The 20,394-nt window shown below is 35.4% G+C and overlaps 1 protein-coding gene and 1 long non-coding RNA gene across 7 annotated transcripts in view; one reads left to right on the plus strand and one right to left on the minus strand.

Moving 5' to 3' along the window:
• Positions 1 to 20,394, plus strand: part of LOC136786276 (uncharacterized) — a 42,814-nt gene that overhangs the window by 2,606 nt on the left and 19,814 nt on the right. For 2 of the 3 annotated variants that reach the window (XR_001209218.3, XR_001209219.2), the window contains 4 exons: positions 5,501 to 5,675; positions 6,713 to 6,812; positions 8,045 to 8,153; positions 9,723 to 10,416. This is a non-coding gene — a long non-coding RNA (uncharacterized lncRNA). Of the gene's footprint in view, positions 1 to 5,500; positions 5,676 to 6,712; positions 6,813 to 8,044; positions 8,154 to 9,722; positions 10,417 to 20,394 lie in introns of those variants that run through there. The other variant, XR_007164453.2, reaches the window with a different exon arrangement.
• COL11A1 (collagen type XI alpha 1 chain) overlaps positions 3,258 to 20,394 on the minus strand; it is a 139,537-nt gene continuing 122,400 nt past the window's right edge. For all 4 annotated transcript variants that reach the window (XM_067001898.1, XM_067001899.1, XM_013186558.3 and 1 more), the window contains 13 exons: positions 17,731 to 17,784; positions 17,210 to 17,317; positions 17,071 to 17,124; positions 12,512 to 12,565; positions 11,487 to 11,594; positions 10,902 to 10,955; positions 10,777 to 10,812; positions 10,616 to 10,669; positions 9,620 to 9,869; positions 7,356 to 7,468; positions 6,480 to 6,548; positions 5,538 to 5,771; positions 3,258 to 4,992 (listed from right to left, as the gene is read on the minus strand). In XM_067001898.1, the coding sequence (XP_066857999.1) occupies positions 4,846 to 4,992; positions 5,538 to 5,771; positions 6,480 to 6,548; positions 7,356 to 7,468; positions 9,620 to 9,869; positions 10,616 to 10,669; positions 10,777 to 10,812; positions 10,902 to 10,955; positions 11,487 to 11,594; positions 12,512 to 12,565; positions 17,071 to 17,124; positions 17,210 to 17,317; positions 17,731 to 17,784 (1,335 nt within the window). In that variant the 3' untranslated portion in view covers positions 3,258 to 4,845. The remainder of the gene's footprint in view (positions 4,993 to 5,537; positions 5,772 to 6,479; positions 6,549 to 7,355; positions 7,469 to 9,619; positions 9,870 to 10,615; positions 10,670 to 10,776; positions 10,813 to 10,901; positions 10,956 to 11,486; positions 11,595 to 12,511; positions 12,566 to 17,070; positions 17,125 to 17,209; positions 17,318 to 17,730; positions 17,785 to 20,394) is intronic.

Genomic DNA, 20,394 nt, shown 5'->3' on the forward strand with positions numbered 1-20,394 from the left:
TGGCCTTTCTGTATAAGATTCTGAGTAAACTAACAAATAGTAAATCAGTATGTTGGTTTCAGAAACAGTAACTGTATTAGAATGGTGTCTGTGATCCTGAGCTCAGTTCACAATCTCAACATTTAGTTAATATTTCCCATTTAAAAACTCAGGTTTGTGGCTCTACTCTGTATTTATTTTGCTCTTACACCAGGGAGGTACAGAGTTTGGAGGCTGGGCCTCTGCAAGCCACACACACAACATCAGGGCCTAGTGCTGTTACAGAACTTGCTGTGCTGTGACTTTTTCCAGTATCTCTGTGTATGAAGTATTTCAGGGTGAGATGGGAACTGAATGGGAGGCTTTGGTGTTCCTACCTTGACACTGGGATGGCCTTGGGGCTCTGGACAGCTTTGTTGTTCCAGCCCTGTGGACTCGGAAAGATTCTTTTAATTATCTGTTACCTCCTCACTACAGTGAAAACATAGCAGAAGATCCAGTTTAGAGAACTTCTGAGACTTGAGAAAAAAATGTTTTTCTTCTTGCAAAGAATTTTGCTGACCATCACATAAGGCACATAGCAAACACAGAATCAGTAGATGGCTTTGCATACTGTAAAATAGTTCTGACGAGTACTTACATTTGTCATCTTTGATGTATACAGAGGGAGACATGATAAATGTTCCAGCAACTATTCTGTTTACTGTATAATTTGAAGAGTGATTAATTTCCCATTTTCTTGTTATCTGCTGAGGGCTTGTTGACAGTGTTTATGGCAGATATTTTTTGCTTCAGAATCATGAAGGAGGTTGAGTCTCCTTGCTGAGTCTTAGGTTGCTCTGAAAATATGAGCTGAGGATGAGAAAAAGCAATAACATTAGCCACTTGGGTGTATAAGGGCTGAGAATCAGAAAATTGCAAGCTACTACCCTTATTAGATTGTAATATCTCATGAAATATATATTAGACGTTGAAAGCCAAGAAGTGGTCATCATCATCCACCATAATGCAAATTAACAAATAATGATAAAAGGAAATCTGATAACAGGATTGAGGTTTTTACTGGAGAATGAGCTCTGGTCTGAACAGAACAAATGGCATGAATAAATGATGACATGGCACAACCAGGAGAGGGAAAACATGCATTGACTGCTTATTTGTGTATTTTATCATAACCCACTGACTGGTCCTTGATTTGTTGGTCATCTGCGATTTAGAGAAATTATGTTTTAGTAGTGCATAATGTAATTGGAGCAAATTGGATCAACCGAAGTTTAATTTTCATCTGCGTTTTAATCACTGTAGTAGTTAGGTTTTGTTATGCCTCAGCAAGATTTAGCTATGATGTCATTGTGATGTTTTTGTTTAAAAAAAAAAAAAAAAAGACCATACCAGGAATCAGTGAAGACAGTTAGATCCCAGTCCTGATGCTGAATCCTTAATCCTGTCTGTCTTACTGAAGTTAGCTGTGTTTTGATGAGGATAATGTCTCTCCACCTTTGGGAAACTGGAAACAAAGTCAGGGTCTGGCAAAAGTCTTGACAGAACCTAGACAAAATACGTCCATGGTAGTATTGAGGACTTTGGCTTCATCCTGTCATTAGAACAGAGCCTTCATTCTCATAGCTGAGAAGAAAAAAAAAAAGCCCAATTTTGGCTAAAGCAGCACATCTGCATGTCTGTATGTTTGCAGCCTTCTTCACTGTTATAATCTTTGATGTCCTTATTGAAAAAGAAAAAGAAAAGAATGTATAGCTTTAGAGCAGCCTACTCCTTTTCAGTATTCTTGGCATTGCTTTTTACCAAATCAACAATGAGACTTTTTGATAATTTATATGCCTAGAAATGGAACACGAATATGAATGGTTTCGGGTAAATATAATAGATATGACTTTCAATAACCCGTCTTTGTCATTTTCAAGTTATTTTTGGTGTCTCATACTGTAGAGGGTGTTCATTCACAAGAAAATGTGTGTGTATAATAGAAAATCAGTTGCTATCATGGCATCTCCTACTAGTCATTAGCACATGAAGCTCTATTTTGTAATTAACAAGGCTGTCCCCAGGGGGAAGAGTCTTAAGTAAATAACTGTGCTCACTTTTTGAGAGATTATAGCTTTTTATTTCACAAGGTGATTATCGGTCTTAGGCATAATGACTGCCCGTTTAGAGTGAAAAGATTAATTGAATTTTAGGAAGTTTTACAGGAGATGTGCTGATCATGATGAGTTGATATTTTCCTATTCTGGATAAGGAAGAAGAAAGGACAGAGAAAGAGAAGCAGCTTTACGTCTAAACACAGGACAGTTTGTACCTCTACAGGCATGGCTTGTCTTTTAGATCTCCGTCACGTGTCAGTGTTATGCTGGACAGAACATTGCCCCAGTCTGTAATTTTGTTTGTTGGCTTGAGGGCGCTGTGTATCTACTTGTTGCATTTCCATGCAACATTACAGCCATATACTTATTTGCAGTGAGGAAAATGTATGCCATCTCCACTATGGCTTTTCTCTGTTTAAAGAGAGGCTCAAAGCAGACTAAAGCAATATTTCCCAGTCTGGTCTGCGGTAGCGTGAAACCTCAAGATCTCAGAACATCCAATTTCTGTTTAGTTAGCTTGTAGAGGTAAAGTCCAGCTGTCGTGTATTTCTGTGATTAAACAGGTTTTTCACTTGAAGTGTGAAAAATATTGATCCTTGTTTTCTTATAGGCTTGCTTGAAAACAGAATTTAACTTGTGTAGTCCCAGTTGACATAAATCATGTCTCTACCTTGGACCCCTCACCAGTTCTGCCTGAGCTAGCTGAAAGAAAGTACAGGAGATGTTGTGTTGTGGTATGTTCTAGGTCATGGTCTAGTTCTTGTCTTCTGTTTCCCATCAATAAATAGGGTCATTTGTCTACCTTGTGGGAGCCTACAGGGGTAAGAACAAGATGTTGAAGCACTCGGACACTGCAGCATGCAAGACAGTGTCTGGGTAAAGAAGTTCAGGATTCTGTCTTGCATAGGACTTTGATAGTATTGCACGGATTTGTAGCTTCAGCAGTCAGCATAAAGTATATGTGAAGTTAGCTAGATCAGTCCCTGCTGTGTACTGCCAATAAATAGCAGGATCAGTATCTCTTCTGGTAACACTTCTTGTCCTAGCATTATTGCTCAGTACCTGGCAGGATATGCAGTAAGATTGTTTTTTTTGAGGCTGGATGGTCTGGAAGCAGAGTGAAGTTACAGTAAGGAGAGCAGGTGAGGTCTGGACATTGAAAAGAAAAAGAATGACCAATCCAGGTAGACAAGACTTGACTTTATTAATAAAATTTGTATTTTCCTCTTTGAGGTGACAGTTACAAACTTTGGTTCAAAAATAAAAGAAAATATGAACAGCAAGAAGTTGACCTTTGAAATCTCACTCTTACATGTATAAACGTGCATGAGAAAGAACCAGTTGGAAATGAGCCAGTAGAAGCTAGTACTATTTAATTTAACAATTTATAAGAAATAGAAACAAACATTTATTTTCAAGTCTTACATATATTATGAAAAATAATTACAAAAGGATTTGTGTTGCAAAGTTAAAATGTAATTTCTACTTACAGCTACCTGAATAAAATGTTCAGAGGGAAGGCCAAACCAACTTTTTGGGTGACATTTGAAGAGCTAATGGTAGCGGTTTGGGTCAAAGACAGCTTTGTAGGAAGCAGTCCCCTATGTGTTGCTTAGCAACTATGTAGAATCACATGACCTAGACATATTGCATCCCTGGCCTTCAGTTGAAATAACAGGAAAAAATAATTCATATTAATGGGACAGGCAAATATTGTATAGGACCATTCTGTGGAACTTCTAGTATCCAGTTCAAGAAGCAAATATCCATTATTGCTTACATAAAAAGCTAAGTAAACACCGCAAGAAATCCATAAATAACTGTTTAGAATCCAGTTTTAATACTTATGCAGACCAAATAAGCACAATGGAAACAAAATCAGATGAGAAACGTTAAAAAAAAAAAAAAAAGGAAAGCTATATGACTGATTTAATTCACAGATTTTAACAGAAGTTTTTTTTTTTTTCTTACATGTTTCCCCTACCCAAAAATATAAACTTGTTTATTTTAGTTATATACAGGTTTCTTATGAAATTCTGGAATTGGAAAAGAAAAAAAAATCTGAGGTATAGCACCATGGAACACAGCACCTTTGAGAGTGCTTTCATCATTGAAATTCATCATCATGAAGTAATATCTGCAGAAAAGGGATTTGAGTGTGCTGCTTAAGATCTTCCAGTTTTGCCACCTTAAGTTTTTTTGGCGACTTCAAATAACAAAGCTCTTCAACAAAAATATATACAAAGGGATTTTATTATTAATCAAAAATGGAATTGGCTTCACTGGCAATTACATTTTTATTTTTTCAGAATACATACACGGTATTGACAATGTAGTTTTGTAATTATAAAATAAGAGCCAGATGCAATTCAGAGACACATGCAAGTTTTGGAAATGGACAGAGAAATAACAGTATAGTACTGTACATAGAATAATTACAATTTATTAAACACTTTCATAACACCTCTGTTGTAATCGAAGGAGCACCATGTCTTTTTTTTTTTTTTTTACAGCACCAAAAGAATTCAAAGTGTGGTGTTGATAAAGTGAGCCCTATGTTGTCTGTCTGTGCCACAGCATTCTTGCAAAATTAGTTTAAGTCATGTGATTCTGGCCCTACAAGGGCAACAATAACTTTCTAGATGAGACACACATACACAGCAAGACATTTTTCTATGCCATCCTTATTCAAAACTTGCATGTGGCAGGAAGTGGGTTGGTAGCACCAAAGTGCAACATTTTTGTTGATTTGATCTTTGTCTTAAGTTTAACCAAGGAAGCAGACAGGACCAACCTCAAATCCAAACTTTTGGTTCTGATCACCAAAGTCATTGATCATCACATCAACTATAGGTACTTGGTCTATTTTGGGTGTGTTGATTTCAATCACGGTCTTTCCATAGCCCTTTCTTGACTGTTAAAAAAAAAAAAAAAGTGCAAATGGTTACATGGGAAGAGTTACATGGTTACATATCAGAGGAGTAAGCATGTGCTGTAGATCTTCATACTCTACCTCTGTAGTGTGGCATTAATAAATGATTGCCTTTCATGCGTCAGATGTTAGAAACTGTAAAGTTTATATTTTCATAGGATTTTATTTATAACGTAAATATATTCTGCTCATGGACTGCCTCTTCTTGTTATGCTAGTTTGCTTTTAATATTGTGGTCATACTAGCAAATAGTCTAGTTTCAGCACATTGGTGCTGACAGCCTGTATCCATGCCAGGTTTGTTCTATTTCTGTTGCTTGGCTTATGAAAATAATTATTTTTGTTCGTATATAAAAATTGAATAAGGGACTAGTGAACTGCAGTTTAAAACTACAAAAAGGTAGTCTATTAAAAATAAAGTCTTTAGAAAGCTTTTTGTCAGGGGAAGGCTGTAAAATAAATGAATGTTTGATTTCTATTTTAATTGACAGGTTGGTTTTGTAAAGAATATTCTGAACATCTACTTACTGCACAGCCATCGTGAAGCGCTTTGATGTACGGATTGTTGTCGTAAGACATCTCTTCATCATTTGATCCTAAGAACCTTAGTGCTTTGTCATAGCTGTCAGAAGATGCATCATGCCAAGCTACGGACTGATGACAATTGTAAGTGAAATTTTGTCTGGCAGAGGCACTCAGTAGTTTAAGGAATGTCATTTGGACCATATTAATGGAATTGCCTTCAACATCCAAATAGGAAAGCTGGAAAATATAAGAATTCACATGAACATTTATTTGTTCCCTTTGTTAAAATGCAAAACAAAATTATTTTTGACAGAAGAACCACATAACTGTCCTTAATAAAAAAATAAACCTACACATACCATTTTATGGGATTTTTTAAGTTCAATAAAGCTATGACTCTGTAGTTTTTCATGTCATAGCAATATATTTAGGATGAAGAACTATATATTTTAGCTTTGTTCTAATGGGCAAGACAGAGAATTACCCCTATATAGTGTAAAACAGCAGAATCTCTTTGGGAATCTGTTTTTAGTTAATTATAAAGTTATGTCAGCCTGCAGGCTCATTTTTGCATATTCAGTATATTTCCAGTTATTTAGACTGGAGCACGGGATTATGTGCTCCAGCTGCTTTACTTAGGTTCAGTGGTAATGTGTGGTCTGCCGGAAGCCAGATCTCGCTGTCAGCTGGGTGGGTGACTACTGGGATTGTTGTGCATTTGCAGTACAGTGGGACAAGACAGGGCAGGTGCCTGCTGTCCAGTGGCAAGAGGCCATGTAACTGCTATAATATCTAGGGCAAAAGAGCTGGAGCTGAAAAGTCTGAAGTTTATTATTATTTATATATTATAAAATTCCTTTTTGAAGGATTTGATCCTTCCTTTGATTTTGAAGGATTTTTTGATACTTGTTTTGTGAATAACTGTATGCTGTAATGGCCACTTACAAGTTTGCCCCGCTTAAATTCACTAAACCAAGATCCTGGATTCTCCTTTGGCCATGATGAAATTCTAACCTGTGTGGTAAAACAGTGGAAATATAAATATTTAGAACATATGTTAACAGATAAGAAGTTTTTAAATTACCTGAAACAAATTTCACATAAGATAGTAAAGAATGTTTTTTTCTGAGTCCTCAGCCTCTGTAAAAACACTAAAATAGGATGTTTTTCTGGTACAGAGTGCCTTCAGATTAGTGAGTTTAAATGGAATCCAAGGTGATAGCTTATAAAGAGAGAGAATTCTACTTCAGGGAGACACTGTTGTCATCTAAGATTCAGGTAAATTGTTAGTGTAAATTGTTCTGTGAAGAGTGTCTAAATTAGAGTTTTCACTGGTGTTGATGCTGATAGATCTATCTCATTTGGATAAGCTTTTAGAAAGTCTTCCTCTATACCATATACCCCTCAGGGGTAATTTATACCAATGGCAGAGGACACTGTTTATATACAGTGTTCTACATATACTTATAAATTAATAGATATAAATGAACTCACAAAAGAAACATACTAAGAGTTTAACTTTTACGTGACAAACTCTAGATCACACATTTCAACCTGTCGCCCAGCTAGGCTGCATTATGTAATGCAGTGAAAGGTTAGCAAGCAGATGCACAAAAGCTCTGTCTAAGCAAAAGAGTAGAAATGCTGTTTGTTAACTCGGTGTACCATTTTACTGCTTCATTCTGATTTATGCAAATTTAAATGTAATCAGAAAGACAGATATATGAAAATGTGACAGTGTAATTATCCTGTTTAATTCAACATTGCAATAGTACAGTAGGATCTGTCAACAGCCAACTGAAAACACACATTGGTACTTACTCCTTCAGATTTCTTATCTGGGTAGATGCAAGTTTCCCCACCTGCTGTGAAATTGCAGTACACTTTGAAGGAGTCTCCAGAACAGCCCTGGTTAGGATCAATCCAGTATTCCCCTAAAACATAAAGAAAAAATTTGCCTTTGATCATGGAAATGGTATTTGGAAGATCGTAATCAGGTTTTACTACCTAATAGTTCTCCAGAGATTGTGGTGAAGTTATCTGAATGATGTGAAAACAACCCTTTCTCTTCAAAGAACCACAGAATGGTTGAAGTTGGAAGGGACCTTTGGAGGTCATCTGATCCAACCCCTGTTCAAGCAGGTTGCCCAGGAACACGTCCAGGTGGCTTTTGAATATCTCCAAGGAGGGACACTCCACAATCTCCCTGAGCAATTCACCGTCAGTACTGTTTAGTCATCATCACAGTAAAGAAGTGCTTCTTGATGCTCTGATGGAACCTCCTGCATTTGTGGTTTGCTGCTGCTGCTGTTGTTTATGGAATATAACACCAGGATCAAAGTCTATTTTTATCTAAATCCTTTTGTTTCCTTTCTTCCCTTTCATTCCTTCTGTTTCCTTTCTTCTTTTCCCTTTCCTTCCCTCTCCTCTCTGCTTCTCTCTTTCTTATTAAACTGTTTTTGTCTCAAGCCACACATTTTCTAATTTTTGCCCTTCCAATTCTCATCTAGCCAGGTGGAAGGGAGCAGTGAGCAATCTGCTGCGTGGTGCATAGCTGCTTACGGGGGTTAAACCACAACAGATTGGCATGATTGAGGATTCCAGCCCTACAATGCTAGGGTGAGTAAAGGCTGGGGATGAAAGAGAGGTGCAGTCAATCTGAGCTCCATTAATAATCAGCACATTTTAAAATCCACCATTATAATTATAATGCTGATTTCTGTGATGTGGGTCCTTATCTCCAGATAGTTTCACAGCAGGAAAGCGAAGATTTTCTGACACTAATGTTCTAATCGACTTTCAGGCAAATAGTAGAGGTTTTGAAGAGGCATAACAAATCCTTTCACTGGTTCTGTATTCTGAATACAGAGCATAGACAAAGCATTTATCATATTTTTAAAATTCTATTTATTCAGGCTGTATTTATTGAAAAGTCTTTCCTACATGCAAGTCTTGCCCATGCAGAATTTTGTATTTTAATGACTGCATTTACTTTTATTTTAACAAGAATAAGATTCCTTTGATTTGAAGAAGGCTCCAAACAATAAGCAAATACTGTTAAATGAAGAAGACAAACGTGTTTTATAAAAACCATTCACTATTACGGAGGTACTGAATTGTAAAATATGTACTTTTTATATAGCACACACACTGCTTAACTACTCCTCAAGGCAACCATCTGTTTTTATCTATCTAGAGTGAAAGCAACAGAGTATTATTAAGCTGTCAAAATCTATTTTTTCTCCCATTTAAAAACAGAAAAATATTGCTCTGAACTGGGAAAAAATATCCATTGCAATAGAAAAAAAGTATGAAAGCTTGAAAATTGTGTGAAGGTTGACTTTCATTTAAAACCTTTCCAAAGGGGGTAAATTCAGTTACAAAAAAAAGAAAAGAAAACAGAATATAATTAAATGAAAATAGTCCTTCAGAGCACAGTGCCTAGTTTGTACTATTCTGCATTTTATTAAGCTAGAGCTTAGTAGCATTAAACAGTACTAGAGAAACTTGAATGTCCATTTGCTGAATGATACAGGACAAACAGAGGTCATTCTGGACTGAATTATTGTTTCTAAGGATAAAAGAATAGTAACTTTCTGAGAGTCATATTCAATAATAAATCACATATAATACCTGTGCTGCTTTCTATATTATACTAAGCAGTTACTAAAATAATTGTCGTTTCTCTTAAAAACTAGAAGTTATTCCAGTATGCTGACATTTGTGATTTTACTTCCATTGATCTAAATGACATCAATCTTTCATTCCTCTCCTGTTTGGATAATTCTGGAAATGCAAGGCCTACCTTCCTGAACAATCAGTTTTTTTCTTAGCAACTTGAAAGTTTTAACTCCAAAACCAGATCTGGTTATGTATTTAAAGAATCACGGCTCTTACCAACAGAACATCTCTATACTCACATTTTATAAACAGAACCCTTTTATACCTGCAAAAATGGGTTTAGTGACACTGTATTTATTGAGCAACTATATTAACCATCTATCAATAATTAATGATTCTGCCAAAGTATCGTAGCAGATCATAACTTCAGCCTTGTTTGCCTTTGTCATGCAATATTAACATACCGTCTGGGAAGTCTGGGTGGCAGAGTTGCAAGTCTTTGCAAGTTCGGGCTGGGTTGTTCTGAGTGCCCATTGGATACTTCATATGCTCAATGTCTTGTTTCAGTGAATTCAGTGAACCAAATATCTCTTCCATACCATCGGAATAATCCAGAATATTATCACCAGCATCAGACACCATATAATCAGGAGATCTTCTAGTCTTCTTGGGTGACTGGATTGGCAGCGGCTGGATTACCTCACCTGGAGGACCCTGGATGGAAAACATATCTGTTTACCTTTTCTGTTGGTTTTCCAGATGCATAAATACACAGAGGAAGACGAAAGAACATGACATGAAGATGCTTTGAATAGAGCTTCTACAATTTATTTATTTTACTTATTTCATTCAGATTTATGCCAAAACAGATTGTGGCAGGCCAAAACATTGTTTTGCTCTAAACTCTTCCCATTCCATTGCTGTTTGGGGAAGAGTATGCTGCCCTCACGTAAGTGCGCAGAACTCATTTGTGATTGCCTTTTCATCCCCAGCAATTACCTGAAGTGGAGGCATAGCCTACAGCAAACAAAAACTGTGGGTGTTCCCGATGATAAAACTTTAAAATTCCACTTGGGGTCTATAAAGCAGTACTTCATTTCAGAAAATTGAAACAATTCATTCAGATTTTGACTGTTTTCATTTTAGATTTTTATGCTATGGAAAAGAAGTAGTAGAAACAGGAGAGTATTAGCAGCAGGAAACTGAAATCATTCTGTTTTCTGTGCTTCCATATGACACATTAAATCATCATTGCATTTTTTTATTTCTAATGGATTTTTTTCAGAGCAGACAATGTATTTCTATGTGGTGGATTTCTGTTTCCTGACAAATTTATTTTCAAACAATCATTAATATTTTCCTTATCTGCAAGTTCACAAGTGCTGTTTTCAAACCCTGTCAAAACAGGTCCATCATGTCAGTACAATGTGCTTGTATGTCAAGTACGAGTTCTTACTTACTGGAGGACCAGGTGGACCAGGTAAACCACTGTCACCCTTTTGACCAGCAGGGCCCTATAAAGGGATGAAAGAAATGTAGTATTAACCATATTACATGATGTTAAAAAATAACACTCAGAAATTAAGTACAAAACCAGAAAATATGGAAGAGAATTACTCACACTGGATCCTTTGGAACCTTTTGGACCTTGGGGACCCTATGGGGAAGAACATAGGCACATAGTTGGAGTATCTTCCATACAACATGTGAATGTTTTGAACAGGAGGACTGGATGAAGTAACTTACAGGTAAACCAGGAGGACCAGGGGGTCCAAGTGGACCAGCAGGACCAGAAATTCCCTAAGAAAGAATAAGAGAATAAGTACAGAACTAAAGTATTTTACATACTAGACTGGATTCAGAAGTGCATATGTATCAAAAAGGCAGTCCTAGTAAGTGTCCAGCCCTGGTGAGTTTCAATTTAGGCTATTCTCTAGAGTCCAAAATAGTCTTTAAAATATGATCTGACAGTTTGAGTTGCATTTATAGTCACAACTCTGTTCACCTTCAGATCGGCTTTGAAGCCTCAATTTTTACACAGAAGCTTAAAACATGACTTAGTAACTAGGAAAAGAGAAGCTATTCTGGGTAGTACATAACAAGATTGGTGCTGTTAGTGTTATCTCAGCCCTAACTGAGGTGTATGTTTCCTCCTCCTGAAATGCTCTATGACCTGGTTTTAAGTTGTTTAGCTTCACCATGTTTGTCCACTGTCTAGGAGAGCTTTAACCTCTATCAGGAGGCTCTGGGTGTTAAGTGTTTATAGTAACTTTATATGTCTCTTTCAAGAAAGATACGCATATAACTTGAGTGAAAGCACGTTTTACTTACTGCGTCACCCTTGGCTCCAGGAGATCCCTGTGGGCCAGGAAGACCCCTATCACCCTTTTCACCCTGTTCTCCTGGAGGTCCAATCAGGCCAATCAAACCTGGATGTCCCTAAACAAGACAGAAGAAAGAGTGAGAACTCTATATAAAGTAGATGTGCTTTGCAAACACACAAATTAGAGCTTTCAAATGTCATCACAGTTGCTAGTTATCAATTAACTTGAAAAAATTACTCTGTGAGCATATTAAATGTTAGTTGGCTTTTGAAGATTATTTGCAAGCTGTGAATGCTTATTCAGTGAAAGAGATCAAAGTGTACCACAGTCCTTTCTGAAACTGATGCAGAAATAACAATACCTATAGGTACAGATTACATACCAACTTTTACATTTTGATACTTATAAGCAGACAGAGTTATTACAGAGTTGCACATTTGATTCCACAGGTAATAGAGCTGTATAAACAGCTGACCTAACTGTATAAACAAAAATCGTAATTCACAAGATATATTCATATTCTTTTCTCTATACGTTTCTTCCCTGATAAACAAGCAATCAATAAATTGTTGGGATTCTATTAGAAAATGGTATTCCAGATCTCTCAATCCATTATTTCAAAAAGAAAATATAGCTGGAAAATATTTACATTTTGTTGTTAAAAAATTAAAATCTCTAATAATTTTTATTTCCACTTTTTTTTTTTTTTGTGAAACTCAAGATTCTCTTTACATCAGTTTTTGGAGTTTTCATTGAAAGGAAAAAAATTTGCATGGTCAATAGATTACCACACAGACAGTAATGTTTTTCTTTCTACATATCTCCAGGATATCTGATGTTACTTAAAACTTCACAATTACCACTAAAGCTATGGAAAGCTGATTGATAGATACCTAAGGTTGTCTTGCTTTCTGATATGAAAAAAAAAAACAAAAACAGTATTTCTTTCTGCTAATTTTATACAGCCCTTTAGACTGGGCCAAAATAACAAAGGTACAAACAATGAATAAAAATATAGACATTCTCATATACCTTCTCTCCTTTGGAACCTGGATCTCCTTTCAGGCCAGGCAAGCCAGGTGGACCCTAAATAAATCAAGGGAAGAAATGTAAAAGTAAGTTTTTACATACTGCACAAATCATGTTTTCTTGAAATATTTTAAAGGCAGAGTAACTCAAACTGTGGAGGCATTCAGTGGTTGATGGTTGTGATTTAGGGCTCAAGATAACATTGATGTGTATGTTTAAAAAGGCATAAAGATGCTGCTGTAGCATTTAAATTTCTCTATAATTGGAAATCTATAAAGAAGGAAAAGGCCAATTAAATTCTTAAACTGCACTGAAAGCATCCAGTAAGCTATGTGATATTCAAACAAATTTTCAACTGAATTTTTGTTGATTAGCTTAATTTTGCTTGTGCTTACGTTATATGCTTTATTATTACTTCCACCTTAGTTGATGTACCTATCCAGTTTTAAGACAGTAGTATGTATCTTCTCCAGTTTCTTATTTTAGCCCTTTATTTCATAAGGCAGTAGAAAATATCCCTTGTTTTCTACCAGTTTACTACAGCTCAGTAAGATTATTGCAGAATAAAAATCAGATCGTTTATAGTAACTGCTCCTCAATATTTTTTTGTTGGAGAACTACTTCATAATTTGATTCCATACTTAAGGTGTTGTCTTGGGATTATGGTTTCCTTGATTTGGCACCTGAAATTCCTGGATGATCATGAATTATGCATTTAAAGCTAAATTTTCTACTTTCTATATTTTCTAATTTTCTATATTTTTTTAGGTACTTACACAGTCCACATCATATGAGCGGCTTACAATTTTTATTTGTATTTACAAACCATCCTTTCCACATCACAGTAAAAATGTTACTTTATAAAACTGAAAAAGAAATACTCTTTTCTAACCTGCAGTTGCTTCCTAAATATTAATGCTGCTTCCATCAGCTCTTGAGAGGCTGATTAACAGCAAACAAAAAAAACTGAGTAAAAGTGAGAGTGCAGTGTTATGCATGTATGTAACCCAGTTGACATTGGTGGTTTTATTTCTTTCAGATTTACAAGGGTGGGGACTTTAACTGGTCCTGAGAAGGTAGACGTGCTGTGGAATTATCAACATACTTAAACTAACCAACACTAATATTCTGTAGACTACAAACTCTCCTAAAAAAACATGCTTAAGTAGAGTTCATCTATTTCCGCAATCATACAAGAATATTCAGCTACATAGTATGTACTTGTAGGGTATCCTATAAGGATGGAAATGAATAAAATATTCACAGAGCAGTATTTCGGTAGGCTTTCAGAAGTTCAGAATTTCTACCAGTCATGTAGTTCGAAATTAATGTTTTGAATACGATGTTCAGAATTGCAATCAGTATTTCTGAAGTTTTAGCCTCAGCTAGCTTAAGGGGCCTTAATATTTTCCTGTCTCTAATAGCAATCCAGCCTATGACCATATTTGATTTTTAATTCCTTGATACTGTTTAGGAATTTTAACTCAATACTCTAAAAACTTTTTATATGGTGGAATATAAGAGAAACATTATGCCCTATTTTGCTACAACCATTTTCTCATTTTTAAAAAGTTAGACCCCTTGGAATTTGGAAGTTACCTAGAAGAAAGTTACTTAAATAATAGCCTGTAACACTGATGACGTAAGATTATAAGAGAATTTAATAGACAGTGTCTCGTAAGCATGTACTTATATATAATTATATATATCTTATATATGATACAATAATATTGAATTTTGAATATTTTTGAATTACTGCTATGCAGACACTGTTCCAAGATATCTTCTAAGCTTCATAAGAATAGCAATGATAGCTTTCTATAATTTGTACAGAATGAGGTGAAAAATTCAGGCTATGCCACGTATATGCAAGTACCAAAAAGGTATTCATTTCTCAGAGGCTATTAATCTCACACTGAACATGTATGCATTAGAAGCTGAGCTGCTAAACTAAGTCAGTATGTCATCACTATTAGTCTCCTGCTGGCAGTGGACATCTGTGAAGTTATGATACGGATAGCAGTAATAAGTGACCTTTTCAACCTGGCACAGACTCAGAAGTGCCATAACACTTATGTACAAAATATTATTCAGTGCGTATCCTTTCCATCTCTACTTCAGAATATCATTAGATGCAAAAGCCCAGACAAATACATAATTCATGAATAAAAGGTGAAATTTTAAAGCTTCTGGAATACAGAATCAGACATTCTCACCTGCAGTGTGTTGTGCTCTACTGTAAATCTACTCTCATACTCTTCTCCTGATAGCAAACTGCTGGGGAGGAAGGGAACGGAAGGAAGGAGACCTCATCTCAACAACATTTATGTTATAAATTTTACTTACTTAAAAAACAAAATAAAGTTTACGTTGCAGCAGTACATCTAAAAAAGTTCTTGCTGAGCTGACAAGAAGCCAGTGCATTTGGGATAGATAATACACTCAGCTTCAGATTTTAATTGAATGCTTAAGTTCTCAAATGTTGGAAGAGAGATTTTGATTTTGATGATGTATTTGGAGGCTTCTGGTGACTGACATGAGAAATTGATGTTTCTTACTGCTGAATAATTTTTCATTGGACTCTAGCTTCTTACTGGGGAGTGCTCTCTGGAAAGATTTTGAGTTTGTGTATATGGCATAAGAGCAAAAACTTTCAGTGTTACGGCTGCCCAAAGACCTGTATCCTCTTAAGTCCATACAGGAAAGGAAACATGGGATTTCCTTCACACTTCATGCACATGACCTTTCCTTTTGCCTTTAAGAATCATATCATATCTGAAATAAAGGATAGCCCCTTAATGCCCTAGTATCCTAAGGTACTCTTATTATCCATGTTAGCATAGTTAATCTTCAAAATAACATAGAGTATATTTTACTAAAATTTAGTAAAATTTAATGTGATAGCACTGCTTGCAGACTGTAGGATGTCTTCGGAGAGTAACGTTTTTTTTTCACCTAACTTTAACAGTCCATGTTTTGTTTTGAAGCTTCTTATTCCCTGCGTGTCATTCAACTGTGATAATATAGGTAAATTCTACTTCAGTGAATTTGGAGAGAGATGAGAACTTCTCTCTAAATTGGATCACCTTTGTTTGACCTGTGAAGAATTAAAATGCTGGCCATATAGTTTGGATTTGAATTTCTACACATAATGCTGAATAAGAATATCAGTATTTTGTAATTTGTGTTCACAGTGCTGTGTTTTTTTTTTTAGTTCTTTAGAAAAATGTACTAAAATAGCAAGTGTAAATAGAAATAATGATATAATTTTATAGTATGTTATGCCATCGCAAAGCTTCCCTTGCTTTAATCATATTATTAACACACAGCAAAATGTACTTGGCTAGTTTGCCATATAACATTCACGGCAACCTAACAAGTTTTTTGTATTTTGTCCAAGTTTTACAGCAATTAGGCTAGTGTGTAGAAGTAATTTACAAAGCTACCAGTAACTTGCCTTACAGTATAAACAGATCACTAAGAGCATCTCAATATGCTCTTTAGGACTAAGAGGTTGCTGTCAAATTTATTAACCAGAAATCATATAAACTCAATTCTAGCTGAAAACAGAAAAATTCCTCATGAAAGGTGACTTTGATTTTATCCAACAGTATAGTTAAAATTGGAGTTGCACTATTTTGTTCATAGGAACAGCCAATGCAGATAACTATTTTGTCTGATATCTTCCGATTTGATCTATACTGCTTATGTATCAGCGGTGATACTTGATGAGTCTCACAGTTGCACCACTCAGTGCCTTCTGCTACATTATAAAAGAACGTTAATGTAAAGAGCATTAATATAAATGCTTGAGAGCATAAAGAAAAGGAGAATGGCCAACAAAGTGTATGTCATTCTACTGGCATTGTTGTAAGCAAAGGGGGTTGAATCCAAGAGAAATGGGGTATCCAGCTCTAGCCAGTGCCCTAGAAACTGGGAGCTTGGTTCATTAAGACTCTTTTAAATGCTTTGCTCATGGATTATATTTCCTGGGTCTGCCACAATGAATAACAGACTGGATGCTGCTATTCATTTTTATAAAACTAGCATGTTTTCTTCTCAGGTAGAAGTATCTTTTTGGCCTTACTTCAGATTTAATCTTTTTCTTTCTCTAAAGAATAGATACAATCTAATCTTTTCCCTAGGAATAATGCTTTCATACACTGGCGGTCGTTAAAATCAATGGATGTATAGAATTTACCACTAAAGGAAACAAAACGATTTAATGTATTAAGCTTTGCTGATGTGGAGACTAAAGTAGATTTTTTGATAGTAAGCTTCACTGGTTTTATTTTTAATTCTACTGTGGGGATTTCAAGAATTTGGTTTTACACTGCCTTATTTCACTCTTTAGCTGGTATAAATCAATATAGCTACCTACTGAAGTAGAGCAGTAGAATGAAGGAAGTCATATGTATCAGTTTCTAACAGAATAGAAGAATAGTGACTTTGTGCTAAGAACTGACTTATAAATTATTTTTTCTATAATATGCACAGACATGTTAATGATATGCTTTAAAGGTTGCTTTTTTTGTTTTGGCACTGAATGGAAAGGTACTCACCAGAGGCCCAGGAGGGCCATCCTGACCTGGTGCTCCAGGTAGACCTTGTTCTCCCTAGAGAGAACATAATATTTGTGTTACTGGAGAATATACAAGAAATGCAACATTTAAAATATTATTATATGTTCAGTTTACTCACCACAGGGCCAGGAATACCCCGGAGACCTTCCGGGCCAGGTTTTCCTGCAGGTCCCTGAGGACCAACTGGACCCGTTTTTCCAGGAGCCCCTTCTGCACCAGGTTCACCCTAGAAAGAACATAAGAAAGAGGTCAGAAAGGAAAATTGGACTAAGGTTGGCACAGTAGCTGCAAAGTGAGAACAGTTTCCTCAATCCATTTTTCAAAAGCTATTCCAAAACAGCGTTCCAGAACGTTTTTCTGAACAAAATTATGATAGCTTCATATAAGCAAGGGGATGCCAGCAAAGCATGCTTATCTTTCTTTTCCACAGGGGTGAGCTAAGTTGGGCCTGTACTGGTGAGAGTCCACCATGGGCTCCGTTATGTACTGCTACTAATTCTGGGTCCTAATTTGGATTTTACAGTTTACGTATTATTACTTCAGTAAGTTTCACACTCAGTGAATGACAAGCAACTTACTTTTAATTTGTATATAATTTACATTTCCATGCTCCAAAAAAAAAAAAAAAGTCTGTGTTACCTTTGCACCTTTTTCACCTTGTCTGCCTTCAGCGCCAGTTGCTCCAGGAGGTCCCTGTGAAAGATGGAGACTGAGCTCATAATCTCAGTTTTCTAAGATATTTCTACAGTGAAAAAAGTGCCATTTCCACTGTATTAATGAGTAGTAAATGCTAAAAAAAAAAAAGAACATTATATTTCTTTCTAAAAGAGTATGCATCACCTAATATCTCTGACAGGATAAAGTTGAAAACAAAGAAATATCTTGGAAAAAAATCAAAACAGGTTATAAAAGTAAAAGTATAAGAACAATGCTTATTAACATATACAATAACAGTTTTAAATTTACTTTGCATTGTATTATATCTATTCATTGTAATCTATCCACTGATTCCAAAAGTCTTGCATTATACAATGCCCAGAATGGCACATACTTCTTTATTCCCAAAGTCAGTTATACGCCTTTTAAATGTGTTTGGAGGGCCAAAAATTGATACAAGCTTCAATATTATCCAGTAAATGTGAAAGAGAAAAAAAAAATCACATGACTAGTGGTTGTGAGGAATGTATTAAAGACACAGCAAACAAGCAGTCCCTGGTAGCAGGTTTCCTGTTCTTGCTCTACAAAAGCTCTATTTTACTAAGAAAGTAGAACTTGGTACTGAAGGAGGATGTAAAAATTGGTTAGGTTTCAGGTGAAGGCCATAAGACAGGAGTTGCTGGACAGTAGTCCAGCAGCACTGTTTCTGCCTATTGCTGATGTCACCCATCTTTAATTTTCTTAAGGTTTCAATGAAAAATAAAAAGGCTTTTTTTTTTTTTTCCCCACCAGAACATCAAGGCTTAATTTTCAGGTTGGGGAATTAATACTCATAGCCTCAATTACGAAAAGAGGCAGTATGTAGAATCTAATGTACTGTTCTTAAAATGGCTCTCTTACATATACTTAGTTTAGAAAGATACACTCAAGATTATGGACCAACTATTTTCTTACAAGATTAATTTTTAGCCTGGGAAATGTCTTTACTACAAGTAGCTATTTCTTGCCCCCCAATGAACAGCTTAAAGCAAAGGGATAGAAAAGTGACCATAATCAAACACAAGGTGATTTTCTGAATTTATAATCTAACCCTCTAAGAATAATCTATTCATTAATTCAATAGTTCATAATGTAGAAATATAAAAAAAATGTTCTAAGCTAAGCAACAGAAAAAAAAGAAAGCCAGCCATTTCCATTTACTTAGTCCTTTTAACTTCATAACAATAGACCAAAAAAAAAAAAAAAAAAAGAAAAAGCTTTTTGAACTCAAGGCTTTAGATCTCAGTTTGATCTAATAGCATTTTTTTTTTTTTTGCAATGGCTGAATTTAGACCAAAGCTTTTATAACCTGTTATAAATCACTGTCCACTATTATTTCCACATACCTTGAACAACTCCACCAATTTTTCTTTCTATGTATATTTCTTTCTACATACATTATTCCAGAAGAATAATTTGCATCAATATTGTTACAATAATAATCTCTGATGCATATACGCCGATGTGTAGGTTGTGATTGGTTGGGTGGGTCACAATTTGCAGTGATAATCAGAAAAATGATTATCGGGTGTATAAAAAAACACACAGGAACACTTTAGAAGTAGGGTGTATCTTTCTTACATGAATTTACACGTCCATTGTCTTTACTTCTAGGAAATTCCTTTAACTCAAGTTCCCATATCAGTTATAATCTATCTTGCCTAAGAAACCAAAAAAAAAGTGTGATAGTTTGTACTTAAGAAATATACCTCTACATAATCTAGAGCAGCAGCTGCAACTTGAATTAACAGGGCTCAAAACACTGTGATCGCTAAATTGTGAATACAATGAATCATGATTGCTAAACAAAGAGGGTACATTCATTATCAAACAGTGCCAGTGCTGCAGCAAGCGCAAAGCAGCTAAATGAACTGCGCTTTCTAACAGGCTGTTATTGCTGGCATGGCACAGATGGTGCTTCTACATTGAAATACTGCTAATTGTTATTTAATTTACCTTCCTACACTTGAGTTCATGGAGTGTCTGATAAATTTAAGCTGACAAAAGATCTCAATAACAATAATTTACATTAATGCATGGCTCCCCACCCTCACCACCCAGCTACCATAGTGATTGTTACACTTTAGTTTGGATGTATTTCCTTATACAGAACTGAGAAGACAAAAGAATTTGTATAGAAACAAACTTGTTCACAATTTTTGTTACGTGAACCTACTGGACATTTCTGTCTGTTCTGCCATATCTACGATTTTCATTAAAATAATTTAAACTGTTTTTTATAGCTATCTGTCCTCTAACCAAAAACATGATTTCAAACACAGAAAACCACTATCACATTTCATCAGTCTGTTAAGATAGCAACCTAGTCTGCCATATTTTTAGGTATTTCATCTATTTTCAATCACAAGATGGCTTAATTTTTAATAGGGGTGTGCATCCTGATGAGAGAGTATGATATTATAGACAAAATAGAAATAGAACTTCATAGAAATGTTTATTTTAGAAGTTGGTTATGGTACAGTATTGACATCTGTTATTTTATTGAAAGCAGGCAGTATACACTCCACATTAGAATAACAATGTATCTAAGACTTGCAATTCTTTAAATTCTAACTTTTTAGAGTAATACATGAACCTTAGGTGTAT

This window comes from Anser cygnoides, chromosome 8, assembly GCF_040182565.1.
Source record: "Anser cygnoides isolate HZ-2024a breed goose chromosome 8, Taihu_goose_T2T_genome, whole genome shotgun sequence".
Classification (NCBI taxonomy): Eukaryota; Metazoa; Chordata; class Aves; order Anseriformes; family Anatidae; genus Anser; species Anser cygnoides.